Source organism: Micrasema longulum, unplaced genomic scaffold (genome assembly GCF_059751315.1).
Source record: "Micrasema longulum isolate JH-2025_06_02 unplaced genomic scaffold, ASM5975131v1 h1tg000965l, whole genome shotgun sequence".
NCBI classification, from domain to species: Eukaryota; Metazoa; Arthropoda; class Insecta; order Trichoptera; family Brachycentridae; genus Micrasema; species Micrasema longulum.
In genome coordinates this window covers 71,257-87,140 of record NW_028278156.1, presented here as the reverse complement: position 1 = coordinate 87,140, position 15,884 = coordinate 71,257, and the positions used below count along the sequence as shown (strand labels likewise).

Here is a 15,884-nt window from a genome sequence, read left to right as displayed (position 1 = left end):
GTATGAAAATTTAATTGTTTTCTTGGTCACCACAGGATTCAAATTGCCTATAAAGACTTCTTGTTTAATCTTCGAAATTTTTTTTGGTTATTAAAAGAATACGCGCTTGGCTTTTCTTCATACAAACATATTCCCGTATTTTCTCGAGCGATGATTTTTTTTCACACTAACATTGGCTTGTTCCTATCGTTTTTTGTTGATAAATTATCTTTCATAGAAGCTAGGACCATCCAAAAACCCTTCAAAGCGCCTAGTTTTATCTGCCGTCTTCGGACGTATGGTATACAAAAACGATAACTAATTTTGAAAAAAGCTAATAGGGAAATATCACATGCTACGATACCGATAAACATTTATGAAATGGAATAATTAATGGTATTTTCAATTTTTTTAAAATTTTTTTTTAATACGTTGCTAGAAAAACGCGACATGTTTGGCCTTGATAGTTGTGACGTCAAGATTCGTGATAATGTTCTTAACAAATTTGAATGGTCAGGAACAAATAAACATGAATCATGACGGATTAGGAACGTGGCCAATGGAATGACCGTTTTTGCGGGAATTCGAAATTACAAATTTAAAAATATTTTTTATGCTACTAAAAATTAGCAAAAAAAAATTTTCTTACTGGATTTTCATAGGCCTTTAGTGCTTTAAAAATGTAAAAAAAGTAATTTTTCTTAATAGTGCCGAAATATTTTTTTTTCTGATACTCTTTCTTAAAAAAAATCAAGAACGTTTCAGCTTTGGGGAAAATGGGAACACGAGGCCTTGATTTTATGGAATTAAGTTAGGCATAATGAATGCGACGTGCAGTTGTCTTTTTCGTACAGTATTCGGGGAGGCTTCTGCAAGAGAGCGTCAGAAAAACGGTATCCATGTAACTATTTATCAAATATCCTCTCAAGACATCAAAAACACTGGTATTTCGGTTAATTTCTTTCTGTAAGAAATAAAAATGAAAATAACTATTATTTCGGTGGTCTTTGTCTATCCGACGAAGAATACGACAGGTATAAATTATAAATCAATCAAATGTCGTGTTATACGTCAGTGCGTAGATAAACACACAACTTATTGTTTGGAAATCAAAGAATCGAAAAAAATACCAGAAAATAAGAAATAAGTTTTATTGTTCATTATTAATTTGTAACTTATACCTGGATACAGAGAGAATATAGAAAGAAAGGTGCCCTACCTGACGGCATAATTGACCATATCCAATGATAATTGAACGTAGTTATGTAGAAAGTATCCAGCCATAGAAAAGTGAAACTGAGATAATAGCGCCTTTGTGAAAAGAGTGAGTAATCAAATCTACAGAACTGTTAGAATGTGTTTTGAACTTTGATAAATAAAATAAAAAGAATACTATAGTTTTTTGAATATTACAAACAAAAATCTAAGTTTGTATTTGACCAGTTTTGATGATTTTGAAAGTACTTTTAGATTTTTCTAGTGCTGTGGGTGTTTTCTGCAAATTGAGAAATGTCGTTTTTGTGATCGACACGGTTTTCAGAAAGTAATTATTACAGTTTTTTGTATGAAAGCGGTCTTGCTGTTTTTAGCTGAACATATAATAGGGTATTTTCATAAACTGGGGATATGATTTTTAATGTATTCAGTATTTAAAGAATATTTTTACGATTCGAACCATATTACTATCAAAATCTGAAACGAATGTTTTCATTTATAATTTCCTATTTAAAGTTTGATAGAAATAAAACGGCCCGTAACTGGCTAAAAGGGTTGATGACGTCACGCGTGACTTGTATATCCTACGTTCACTCAAATCCTATACTGAGATACTCCGACGCGAGCGGCTTGTGGCTTTTTATTTGTTTTTTCTAGTTAAATTTCGTCTTTTCCTTTGTTTTTTTTTTGTTTTCATTTATAAACATCCATAGCATTATGACTAAAATTGGTTTTTTACAAGAAAAGTCCGATAACTTGCCCAAAATAGATATAATCATGATGGGTATTTTTTTCTCATCCAATACAAACTTTTTAAGTTCGAGTATAGAAATGTAAATGCCGTAAGATAAGCAAATATATAATGTTTGCTTCCAGAACGTATTCATTCAAATAGTTGTATTATTTGCATGTACTATAAATATATTGTTTAGCGTACATTTAATGCAAAAGGGAAGTAACGTGACTTTGACACAACATAATCCATAAAATACCATTGCTTGTAAACATCTCTGTTGCTCGAGTGCGTGTTAATGCCTTTTTTAATTAAATGTGATTTACTTATTAATATATCAGCTAGGGTAAATTACGGAGACAGTGCCATAGATTACATTCAAGTAAAACGGACGGGTGATATTTGAATGGTAAAAGGTCGAGTCACCCTAGCAGAACTTACAGTTAGAACCAAATCGTACTCGGTTGATTTGCGATGAAGTCTAGGAAATAATAGATTCCTGCAAGTGTGAAGACTGTCCAGCATCTCAAGGTCAGTTGCCATTTTGTAAATGCAATAAATTTCACAAATAAATAAGGTAATAATTTCATAAAGGAATTTTTTTGTAATTTTATTTTTTATTCATATAGAAAACCAACAGTTCCATAAATTAAACTAAGTAACATAAGTACAGAAATATAATACAAATATAAACAATAACGTTCAAAGAATAAACTATTTTAGTATTGTATTACCTGTCAAGCTTTATAAGTGCTAATTTCAGTACCTACTGTTAGTAAATGTTTATAGTCTACAGTCTACACCATAAAATATAGTATTTTGTACTGAGCAAGACCTACAGAAAAAAGAACTCGTTTCATAACGTTCAAATGCGTTAAACAATTTTTTCTGCATTTTTTCATAAGGTACTAGGAATGGCGAAAAAAGCTTTATTTTGCGTCTTCACCGTAGTGTTTGTGCACATCGGAATTAAACAGTACTTGTATCTTATAACTAAAGACATTTTATGCGCGTTAATTAGTTAAAGCAACCAATTACAACAAAAACAACACGTAGGCTATACAAATTCGTATGAATTTGTTTGAACGGTCAGTCAAATTCGTAACGCGTGACGTCACAAGCCCATACGGCATCCGAATGTTCGTTTTGGCGCCAATTCAAAGTATATGTTTTTAAACCGCTCTGAAAAATTAACGCGTGGACATAAAAAAATAAAAACTGTACAGTTACTATCGTAATTTTTTTTTCTATTTTTTTGCAAAATAAAAAAAAAACGTGAAAATACCCTATTGAACTAACTGCACCCGATAACACCAATATCTCTTTTTTTTTTTACGTAATTTACGATAAAATTACAAAAACTCTAATAACATCTGCATACTTAAGAACGTATCTATGAAGATCATCTGCAATGATTTTTTAAAATCAAGATTATCATCTGTCCATATTTATTTTTAACATCCGATAAAAACTGGTACCACGATAGTAGATAAAAAAAAAATATTTTTCCAAGTTATATAATTGTTATATAAGTTCTAATGATAGCTTGTCTCTTTTTTGTAGAGAAATAGTATTAAAAACATAAATATAATATTACTTGTGTACTTAACCCTTAGACTGCTAAACAACGATATATCGTTGTTGTTAATCCCTATCATAAAGTTCTAACTAGACTGATGCTGACGTCATAATCCCCAAAAGGGTAAATGAATTCGGGAACTGCTTGTTGCACTTAACCGTCAGTGGTATAAAACATTTTCAAAACATGAAAATTACTTATTCGACGGGTTATTATTCAGTTTCGTACCTATTTCAGCCCTACGGAAAATTTAATACAAAAAATGTTTTCTTACGCGCGGTAAAAATTCGAACATCAAATTGTAAAGCAAAGTTTCTTGAAAATTAATGAAAAATAATATAAAATATTTTAATAAAAATGAACTACTTTGAACGACGTCACTTGTTCATATGAATCATCCAAGATATATTTAATTCAAATTTTGTTTAGCATGCATTGATGGAAGTGGTAGGTTTGATAATAAGGGCACTTTGCCCCGCAATCAACAAAAAATCATAATACTGTCGTTTCAATAATAACTATTAAAACAATGCGCCTTTAGATTGCTGTGCGAGATCATTTTTGTTTGTTTTTATTTTCGATTAAGAAAGGGTTTACAACCGCTGTACGAGAATATGTTGCGGGTGGCACGAGTTGTCTATCTTGCTCACTCCACTGGGCTTGAATTAGATATTTATGAAATGGAAGATTTTTCTTGGAATTGCTTTTAATTTTTAAAACAGTAGTGTGTTTGGAAAACAACGTATTCGATAAAATATTTTTAAAATGTATTAATAATAAGATTTCTGATTAGATTCTTGAAAAACTGCGTAGCAGCGTAAGGGTTAAATATGCATTGAAACAAAATTTCAACAAATGTACCTTGTATTATTTTTAATGAAAATTATTTTATTTATGCTTTATTAAGTTAGTTCATAACATCTCAAGAACTAATATAAACTTTTAATGACATTACAATTATAGATTAAATTTATCATGAAGATTTTTTTTAAAAATATTTAAAATACATATTTTAAAGGTTTCTGTTTGATTTCTTCAGGTAACTCATTGTACACTTTTAATCTTTTGAATATAAATATGTTAATAAAAATAAATAAATACAGAAATATGTAAATGAAAATAAATAAATGAGTTGGCCTTGTGGTGTAGTGGTTAGCGCGTTTGCCAGCCATGAAAGGTCTCGTGTTCGATTCCCGACATAGTTGATGTGAAATATTGTTTTGAAAACAGTGTTAATACTAGAATATTACATAGTTCTTAGACTGGCACCTGAAGTGTAAGACTGATCATTTTTCTTGCATGTAACAAAAATGATCAAGATGCGCTGCGATTGATGTACCAATGCAGTACCCTATGGACCATTTGGTGCGGAAAGGGAAAGAAGAAGAAGAATAAATGCATTATTTTTAAGTCGGATATTAAATTAATACCGGGAATAATGAACAAAATAGTTATTTTAAGATTGACCAAAGAGAGATTATTTATAAGGGCTACAGATTTGAGTAGTAGTATAAAGTATAACGTTAGCGTAATAATACGTCACTGGCTAATAGAGTCGCCCATGCGGACAAAAACTATTATGTGATTATCAACAACGAAGTTATCTACAGTTTACAGCAACTATGTAGATACTCCACCCTGATGCTGCAAAAACAATTAAAAATTAATAGAACTTTCGATCAGGATTGGCCTACTACTCGGTTTAAGTGTACAATCTACTTCCATTACCCATAAGGAAAATTAGTAAGTACTCACAATATAAAATTGCTATTAAGAAATGGATAGTGGAGGTGGGTTGCGAACGGATCGATGCGTGGATCAAGCCAAATAGGTAAAAATTTGTGTACTGTTTATGAAATTTGGTCTATATAAATTAATTAAGTTTTTTATGATTATTTTAGTTTATTTTGCTTATAATGTTAAGGATAATTAGGTTAATTAGATTAATTACGTTTTTATTGTATTATTATGATAACTTTGTTAAATAACTAATTTAAGGCATGTTTTACTTGTTGTAAAATGTTTCCCTCGGCACGGGACACCCCAGTGAGGGAAAATTATTCTGTATAAAAAAAGAATACAAACATCGTTAAAGTAGAAATAAATAAATTCAACGAACCGTAGGTACTCAGGTCGAGAATTGCAAGTGCAAACCGTAACCGTCCATTACACGTTTGTTGTTAAACTAAAATACGCGAGATAATACGGCCGCGAGGGCGTTTGGAATACCACCCCTGAGTTGCAAAGTGATAAGTCGATATTATATGGATGTTATGCAAAAAATGTGTCAATCCACAAAACCGAAAAAATGAATGTGTGAGTGTCAGAATACCGATCCAAAAGTGATATTCTTGCTTTGAAAAAATACTTTTATGATTTTCAACTTACAAATTCTCTGTAATGTCACGATGTGTTAAGGTGATTCTGAACGAAAATGTGACTAATTGTTCATAGATGGCGCTTTTGTAATTTTTTTAAAAAAAATGCCATTTTTAATTTTATTATCGATGGAAATTTTTACAAAACTTGGTTTGCGGAAACTTTACACTATATTGATTGTAACAAATACTATAATAATATAATTTAGGTCCTTTTCACAAAATGTACAAAACAAAAAATAAGATAAGTATTTTTTTTAACAAAAAGGAACCTAAAACTATGTATCAAAGATAAACAAGCGAAATAAAATAATGGCATACAATATACTCATAAACACAATCAACATACAAGACTTCGAGCTAAACCATGCCAATCCAGCTGCACCAGATACTGTTTTAGTGGCGAAGAGATCTATCTAAAAAAATTCCAAGTTGTGTAGCCCTATGACTACTACTACTACTACCATCACGCCATTTCCCCGTAGGGGTAGGCAGAGAGAATGGACCGCCACACACGTCTATCCTGGCATACACTCCTAGCCTCTTCCACATTCATACATCTTGTCATACATGCCCTTCGGTTCTGTCTGCTTTTGACATGACCAGACTTAAGATTTTGGTTTATCTGATCATGCCACGTCTTCCTTGGTCGTCCTCGTCTAACGTTGCCGTTCATTTTTGCCATATATACTTGTTTTACCATTCTCTCGTCGTCCATTCGTTCTACGTGACCAAACCATTTCAGAGACCCTTTCTTAATCTTATCAATTATACTTGTCTCAGATTTACACTCTCGCCTGATTTCATCATTCGTAACCCTGCTATGAATGATGATGAAAACGATTATTTTATTTTCGTTGTATTTTATTTTAATGAAACCCGTACATTGTGATAAAAATATATAGTGAAATTGTTTACAAGATTTAAATTTTTTATTTATTCTTCTAAATCTATTTCATCGCCTTTAAAGTACTCCTCCCCTGAAACAATACACGTATGTCAATGTTTTTTCCAATCCTCGAAACAGTATTGTTAAAGTTGATTTTCGAAATGGCCTTAAAGCGTACAGCGATTCGGTTATTATCTCTTCAATCGTGTCAAAACGGTGTCCCCGGAGCGATCACTTAAACTTAGGGAATAGCCAGAAGACACACCATGCTAAATCAGGCCAATACGATGGTTGTGACAGGATATACTTGAATTTTTGGCGAAATCGTCTCGAAGCGCCGAGTGTGAGCTGGTGCATTATCGTGGTGCAAAAACCAACGATTGTCTGTCTGTGAGGTCTCTAATTGTCAATCAACAAATCTTTGATTTCCTTGACGTGTTGTTCATCAGATGATGTTGATGATCGTCCAAGGCGATTTTTGTCTTAAACTCTTTCTTTGCCTTCTTTGAATTATTTATACCAGTTTTAAACATTTTTTGTGACATAACCTGGTCATCGAAGGTTTTTTGCAACATTTTAAAAGTTTTTTCAGCAGAAATTTCATTTCGCAAACAAAATTTAATGCAACTTATTGGCTTAACAAAATCAGACAGTGTAAAAATTGCTAAATTAACCTTTCGTTCTTTAAAATACACGTGCGGAACTATTAGACAAATGCAGATAGGTATTGACATTAAATTTCACATAGATGTCAGCGACAGTACTACAAACCCAAAAAAAAAGATTTGCCAGAGTCGAAGAGCCCGCGTGTTTAAAATAAAAAATACTATTTTGTTTATACTATCATAGTAGTATATATTTAAAAATGTATTTTATTGTGACTACATAGACTGAATAAATCTGCAAATAAATAAATAATAAATTAATGAATCTGCAGACGAATGAAAATACAATTAGCCGATGTATATTCGGATGAATCTGTTCTAGGTAATAAAAGTTATATCTCTGTTGTAATTGTGTAATATCATACATTCACTGGTGCATAATGCATTATGAAACAAGGGAGATCTTTCATGTAAGATAAAGATCACCTCATTTTACGATGAAGATGTTACACCACTGGCCACTGACCATCGTACCGTGCACTAGTACTCATTTGAAATCCAAACAGTTAATTATTTTTATTGAACAAATAATTGCTATTTTTTTATTTGTATAGTGTCTCAAGGTGTCATTAATTTAAGTATTTAAATATTGATTGAATTGGTGTATTAAAAACATATTTTTTCACGATCGACGAAATATATAATAAGATCCATTGGAAACTTATGCCGATTTGATATGATTTAATTACAGTTATTTAGAATGATGTAGGTCAATATTATTAATCTTTCCGAGCCTGTACGTGAAAAATAATCCTGAATGGGCTACCAGTTATGAACGCTATCTTCATCTGTATATATCGAGACGGTATACTTAACTTGGTATGTTCTACCTACTTGTCATATCGACATCATATGATCGAAACAAGCCAATGGAATGACCGCAAACAATTAGTCCGCGTTCCTTACGTCATTAACATTTAAAATAGTTCTTATTTTATTTTTAAATAGGCTTCTGTAATAAAAAGTGCTCACTTCAAAGCGATTATAAACTCCAATAAATCCCAATTCAAGCAAAAAATGCTCGTTTGAACATGAATTTTGCGTGACTTTTAGAAATCACCTAGACGGTACACTTAACGATCGTCTGTATGTATCTACCGATCTCTACCGATCGACTCCAAAGCCGGCTCCTACAACGTCTCGATACATACTCTCGGAAAGATAGTAAAATAGATGGAAAAAATATAAAAACTAAATTACTTTTTTAGAGTGGTAACTTTCTGACGCATCTGACGCCTAGATACTCTTATTTGTTAAAAGGAGAGAACCTAGCGACATTATTTCCACATCTAGGCGTTCGTTTTATTAAAGTGACAGTTATGTCGGAATTTAATTCGACTTCAAAACTTAGTTATTTCTCTCTCATTTTTTAATAGGGTTTTAATAAAAAAAGTTCCAACCTCAAAACGATAATTATTTTTTTAATAAAGGAAAAATTACTCGGCGGAACAAAATTTTTGACACTTTTAATGCGTAGATAAACTTATCGAGGGGTTCTAGACTCGTCGGTATAAAATGATGTACTTACATCAAAACTTGATGGTGGGGGTATCGATACTATACCTTTGTAGTCGGTCGGGAGACTTTTATCTTCAACTATGACGTCATACTGAAGCTATGTCATTTTAGAGCGTAGATATGTGTACCGCGACGTACGCTTTCCCTTGATTCATATCGATGTACCTACCCAAAACCTTAAGGGGGGGGGGGGGTTGATAGTATATCTTTATAATCGCTAGAGGGAATTAAGTCTATCATGGTAGTCTTTATAAAACTGTTTCCTAATATTTCTAGTTTTCTGCGAAATTCATACATCGTATCATAAAATACTGTTGCGAGAGGATGCTATATGACATCACGCTGCTCTCTCGGTGACACGTTGAACACCTCTGATCTAAATTCTCGCTATTTGTTAGCGAGGAGGTACAGCTAAGAATTGGGAGGGGAAGTGCATGTAAAATGTAAAGCACGAAATCCGTTTTTTTGTGGTTATGGATAGAAAAAAGCACACGTGAAAACTGACCAACTTATAAAAGAATATTAAACTGTTGAGCGATAAGTTGTAATGTTTGATGTTTGCACTAGGGGAAAGGAAAGACAAATGTGAATTATTATTGAAAGAATGTGTCAGAAAAATATTTCAATAATTTTGACCCATCCCTAACTTTATGGGGTAGGATATTGCAAAAAAAAAAGTGTCTTGTGGGGTAAAAATCCTGAAATAAGAAATCGAGTGTAGCTAAAACTGCCTGGTTATTCCTGGCAAGATCGGCACGAAATATTGGTTTTAAAGGTGGTTCTACATTGCAATAATTCATTGTTTTTGGACTGGCACCTGAGGTGTAAGATTGATTACCTTACCCTTATGTAATAGATGATCAAGTTACACTACAGTTGGAGTGGAAATGCAGTGCCCTATGCATCATTGGAAGCAAATATGAAAATGATGATGATTCGTTCGGAGGCTGTCAGCGTCGTAAAATAGAGCGATTTCTCTTGTATTCTTATATTATATCGTTTTGACAGCGCCCTCTGTGGACCGGTCTCGCATTTCGTGCAATGTTCGGGCACATGACTGCCCGATCCGATTTTCAAATGTGCATATTTCATACGCACGTGAACATTGTTATAGTAAATATATTGGACAAACCGGGAAATTAAAAAAATAAAATAGAGTTAATGAGCACAGTCGCGGTCCTTCTTATTATCCTGAAAGCTTCTTTAAATTATCATATCACATTATAGATACAAATCATTATTTTCATTCGCATGAAATTGAACTTTGACATTCTGTAACATATATAGGCATGATAATGAACACTTTAAAATTTAGAAATAAAAAAAAAACTGAAAAAACTTTAATGAATAGTATTGTATTCCACAATTCTTCACTTCTGCTTTTAGTATTCGCCAAAATATAAATAAAGATTTTTTCGATTAGTACATTGGCGCCACTGAAGGGCCCAGGCGCACGATGAGAATAATATCTCCGTTAAATTAAGACTATCCTAGTCTAGTATAATGTAAGCTGAAAATAAATAGGTGGAGTGGAGTAAATTAACGTGTGATTCTATACATACATTAGTCGGAAGTCGGAAGGTGGAGATGTAAACATTTTACTTGCACGCAACATGCGAACAATTTTATCATTTTTTATGACCTCGTTTTTTACTGTCTTGAAGGTTTTTTCTGTGTATCATCTGGGATACTGTACGTACATAGAAGATAACATACTAACACTTGGAATATTGTGTATATAATTCAATGTTAAATATGTTATCATGGACTGCAAACTGCAACTCGAGCGTACATTAATACGTAAATCTTATTTTCTTAAACCAATTTATGACACGGCTGTTCAACGTGTACATCGATAGCTGCATGAAAAAACTGAAAAGCTTAAGAATGGGAGCAAAAATGGGTGATTTAAATGTCAATTGTCTTTTGTATGCTGACATTGCCGTACTTCTTGCTGACAACAGAGATGAACTGCAATTCTTAATAACAAAGGTCCACGATGTATGCAAGGGAAGCGATTTGCTAATGAATGTCGATAAATTGAATGTGATGGTTTTTGAAAGAAATGAAAGTATGACTAAATAAAAAATCACTGTGAATGGAGTTATACTAAAAAAAGTAGAGGAATTTGTGTATCTGGGAAGTATATTTACTTAACGATATTGAAAGGAGGGTGAGTGCTGGGAACAGAGTGAACGGTGCACTTAAATCAACCTTGGCAAATAAATGTTTGTCGCAAGAGGCAAAATTAGCAGTTAACAACAGAGTCCTGGTCCCGACCTTGATGTATGGGAGCGAAGTATGGACTTGGAAAAACAGGGATGAAAGTAGGCTGAATGCTGTCGAAATGCGATCTCTCAGGCAAATGTGTGGTAAAACTATGTACGATAGATGCACAAATGTTGAGATCCGTACATTATGTAAGGCTGAGACAAGCATTATCGACAACATCACGAAAGAAGCTCTGCGCTGGTTTAGACACGTAGAACGAGTGGGCAGCGAAAGAACGGCTAAAAATATTTACAATGCGAATGTTGGTTGATGCAGAAATAGAGGAAGACCGAGAAAGACATAGCATGACCAAATCCAACAAATACTTGAAGATGGACATGTCAAAAATCGGAATAATCGGCGCGCGTGCATAAGAAGATGTATGAATGCAGAGGAAGCGAGATCTGTATGCAAAGATAGTCATGTGGCGTTCTATCCTCTCTGCCTACCCTTACAGAGAAACGGCTTGATGGTATGTTGTTGTTGTTGTTATTTATGACAAGTTTACAATGTAATTATTTTTGGTATCTTTGAACACTAGTTTACGGTTAAATTAAAGATGGTGTTTTCATTTTTCAGATCGTTGTGCAATATATAGTTAAGTGAGGAAATCATACGATATGGCCATTTTACAACGCTGTTTTATTAAAAATCGTAAGCTTAAAAAAATAAACATTAGATAAAAAAAGTTATCTATAAGGTATATTTGAGAAAAAATATAGGTACTTAAAAGTTTTATAATAATTAAAATGTTAAGTTTTCTGAAAGAATTTAAGAAAAAATACTAGAAAACTTTGGTAGTTTTAAAAAAAACAAATTATTTTTTTTTTCGACAATTTTCCTGTTCAATATGTTATCTATACATATACTATTTTTTTATTTGCTTCAATATTTCGTTTTTATAAGAGTATCGATCAGTAGCGAGCGGTGATTTTATTTACAGGTAAGTCATAAAAAAATATAATTTGTTTGTACCTACTTAGAAGGTACATAATATAATGTAAGTGATATGTACTATAAATTGCTATTTTTTCTGTGGTTCTGTGTGATATAACAACTCTCATCTATGAAATCAACTCAAACGACGGCGACGTAACTTCGTGATATATATTGTTTAGCTATATTATCCATTAATTTAACACATAACTTATATAAAAGTTTATAAAAAATAGCCCAATGAATTCAGTCAGTATTAGGTGTTTTCATTACAATTGAAATGTCAACTGGCCGATTTGTTCTAGAAATTAATAATGTCAAAAACGGCCGCATCGAACGTCACGTTTGTTGCGAGTTGCGAGTCATGTTTCAAAAATATCATCTCAAAGAAAAATAGTCCTTAAGAAATAATGTTTGAAATACTGTTTTCCAAGTCAAGAATATTCAAAGAATTTGTATAATCTGCAAGTTTACTCTAGGAGAAAAATCCCACCACTTGGTTTAAAGTAAACTTATTTGTATGAAGAAATAAGCTGGAGTAATCAGCTATTTCCTTAGCTTGTTGTTGGCGCTGGGCGCGCTTTATTAATATTTTGAGAAAAATACTAATGGTGGCAATGATTTATAAGAAATAATAATTATTTGTTTATTTTTCTGTAAATAAAGTTACCGTAAAACATTATTATGGATAGTCAAATATAATATTAAGCTGCGCATAATCCCTTCTATACACGGTTCGCCCCTGATATCAATTTACCTAAATTTAGCCTAAATTTCAAATGGCGTGATCTGTCGTTTGGAAAGTAATTAATAAAACCTTAAAAAATAATAGGATTTATCTAAAGTAAATTTGCTTTGATTTTTTAAGGGGCACGATTTTCACAAAAACAGTTTTTAAAAATGGCTAAATCGCATAATTTCCTTACTTATTATCAGACTAAAGCCTTAAAGGTGGCTCCACACGCTTGCCAAGCGACAAGCGCAAGCGTGTGGATCGGGCGTTTGGCTTGTTATGCGGACGCTTGCGAGCGTTAGCCGCGTTTTGGGACGATGTCGGCATTTTGTGCACACATCAAAGGAAGCCATAGAACCAATGAACGCTCAGGACTAACTGCCGCAATCGCAAGCGTGTGGATGCTGACGTTTGGCATGCGTACGCTTGGCAAGATGACAAGCTTTTTGCCAAGCGGTTTGTGGCTAGCGTGTGGAGGTACAACAATTAATCAAAAACACCACTATACAAGAGCCATAGCGGCAAACTTGAAAAATACTTTTGAAAGAACATTGGATCGTGATTGGATAATCGGATGTTTATGCCTGTTTTTTTATTGAGATGACATTGTAAATTATAATGCATTTTTTTGATAACATGTAAATTACAACACTCATGAAATCGAAAAAATGGTGGAACGAATATCTATGTAAAATTACGTAATTTTACCAAAAGGTGAGGTAAAATATCGTAATTTACGGTAATTTTTGGTAAAAAACGAATATGACGTACTAATTTTTATTTTTCGAAGATACACTGGCATGAGCGGTAAGCGTTTAAGGTCACAAACTTAAGGTTTTATGAGGGGCCTATGTCCACTGATCCTGTTAAGTTTCAAAACATCAATACTTTTTTTATAAAAAAAGATAAAACATAACATACCGAATAACCTTGAACGTCCCATACTTAAAATAAATCTTGACAACTACCTGATGGATCTAAACCTGGTTTTCATTGTCATTTAACATTTTTTAAAACAAAGCTATTTGTATTTGTTATATCTTCGAAAAATAAAAATTAGTACGTCATTTTCGTTTTTTACCGAAAAATATCGTATTTTACAAAAATCTGGTAAAATTACCGTAAAATGCGGATGTAATTTTACCGCCTTGCATCTCGAGAAACGAATCACGCTAAGCTTTACTAAATTATTATCTATCAAATAATTTGATACAAAATACATCGATATCACGAAAAAATACCCAAAGATTTGTCTAATATTCAGACTAAATAATAATTACGATAAGCAAAATTTTTAATCAGGGTCAAGGTCAAGGGCAATGTCTGGGCCCGAATAATAGTGGGAAGTTAACATTTATCTTCAATTTTATCTACAAAGTAAAATTTAGTTTTCGGTATAAAAAATATAATATTTATCCATTTTTTTCTAATCATGTTCATTTACAGGTTGTCCACGAAGATCCTTTAACTTTTCATACAAATAAATACATTTTCGTAGATAAATATGGATTTGACTTTATACCGTCTCGATATGTAACGATGTAGATGCCGTTTGTAATCGCGGCCCAGGAATAGGAAACATAATAATGCATTTTGATGTGTACGAAATGGGTTACAGAATATCCGATAACCGACCGGAACCGGTAATTATTAATGTAATACGTAATGTATGCATATATTTTGTATGGTTTCGCCAGCATTTTAATTATGCACTTTTACAATGGTTGACGATGTATGAACGCACTCAAAATTATTGGCGCGTCTGCGCACGTGACATAACACAGAGCTGCTGAAAAACCGGTGGATATTCAACGAAAATAGAAATCAAAATTTAAAGTTCGGTCACTGTCCCGTCCTGTCCCCGATCACTGACAAGATGACATATGACAGGACTTTGTTTTGACAGGTTATCACATTAATTTAAGTACCAATAAAGATTACGAACACAGGGAACATTGCTAGTAATTGCGATAATCATGTAAACGTGTAAAAAAACTGAATGTACAGTTAAAAAGTGTTCATTTAGAAAGCATTCTTATTATGATATGATTATGACATATCTGAGCAATATGCCGTTGTCATAACGCTACAAACTATTTTGAACATAAACGATTAAGAGAAATATGCATATTTGGATACATTAAACTACACATAAGATGTGAAACAATATTTTTTGGAATTTTTAAGGGCAACTTAAGAGGAGGACTGATCACTGAACATCTTACAGTAATTTATGTAACGAACATAAACCATTACAGTAGTATGCACGTGTCTACATTTTGACACCTCATACATTTGGTAAAATTTGGTTAGTATGCCGGGTACTTTAAAAGAAAGATTTCTGAGAGAAATCAATAAGTTGTAATTGATTAAATCGCGTCAAAAACTTACCCGATCCCCACCACCGTCTATTCCATCCATCTTTAATCCACTGGAACATGATTTATTTATTTATTTCCGATGCATCACTTCGAAACTAGACAGGAACGACGTTGTCCCGCGAACTTATTTTGGGCACTGCGCGTTTGTACTGTGTCGTCTTGAAATGAAACTTTCTAATTCTCATTTAAGTAACATGTCTGTGTTGAAAGTCTGTGATAAAAGTGAATTTTATAAATAATACTCGTATGTAACGGACGGGACACGCAGACTTCTCTCCGCTCTGCGAGCTTCAAAATTATCTGACAACAACTGACAACCGGTTTGTAATAGGGATGGGAAACACAATCGACAGCGCGAAATATCCTTTGTGATTTAATTGAATTAATGTCGTCGACTTAATTGGAATACTACGTAAGTAACTGATTCGAATCGGGCGGTGGTCCCGTGGCTAGTGTTGTGGACTTACGGGTCAGAGGTCCGAGGCTCGAACCCCACTTTACCCATACCATAACTTGATTCCTAATAGTTAGTTATTTATTTACAACTCTTTGAAAATTGCCCCAAAATTCAAATATTTGTTTAGATTTTTTTTCAAATAACATATAT

At 32.9% G+C, this 15,884-nt stretch overlaps 1 protein-coding gene across 1 annotated transcript in view; it reads right to left on the bottom strand.

The window, feature by feature from the left end:
* The window catches only part of LOC148277860 (pancreatic triacylglycerol lipase-like), a 33,845-nt gene extending 18,193 nt beyond the window's left edge, over positions 1–15,652 (bottom strand). The window contains exon 1 of the mRNA XM_088232268.1: positions 15,288–15,652. Coding sequence (XP_088088394.1) covers positions 15,288–15,336 — 49 coding nt within the window. The 5' untranslated portion in view covers positions 15,337–15,652. The remainder of the gene's footprint in view (positions 1–15,287) is intronic.
* Positions 15,653–15,884: the final 232 nt, after the last annotated feature.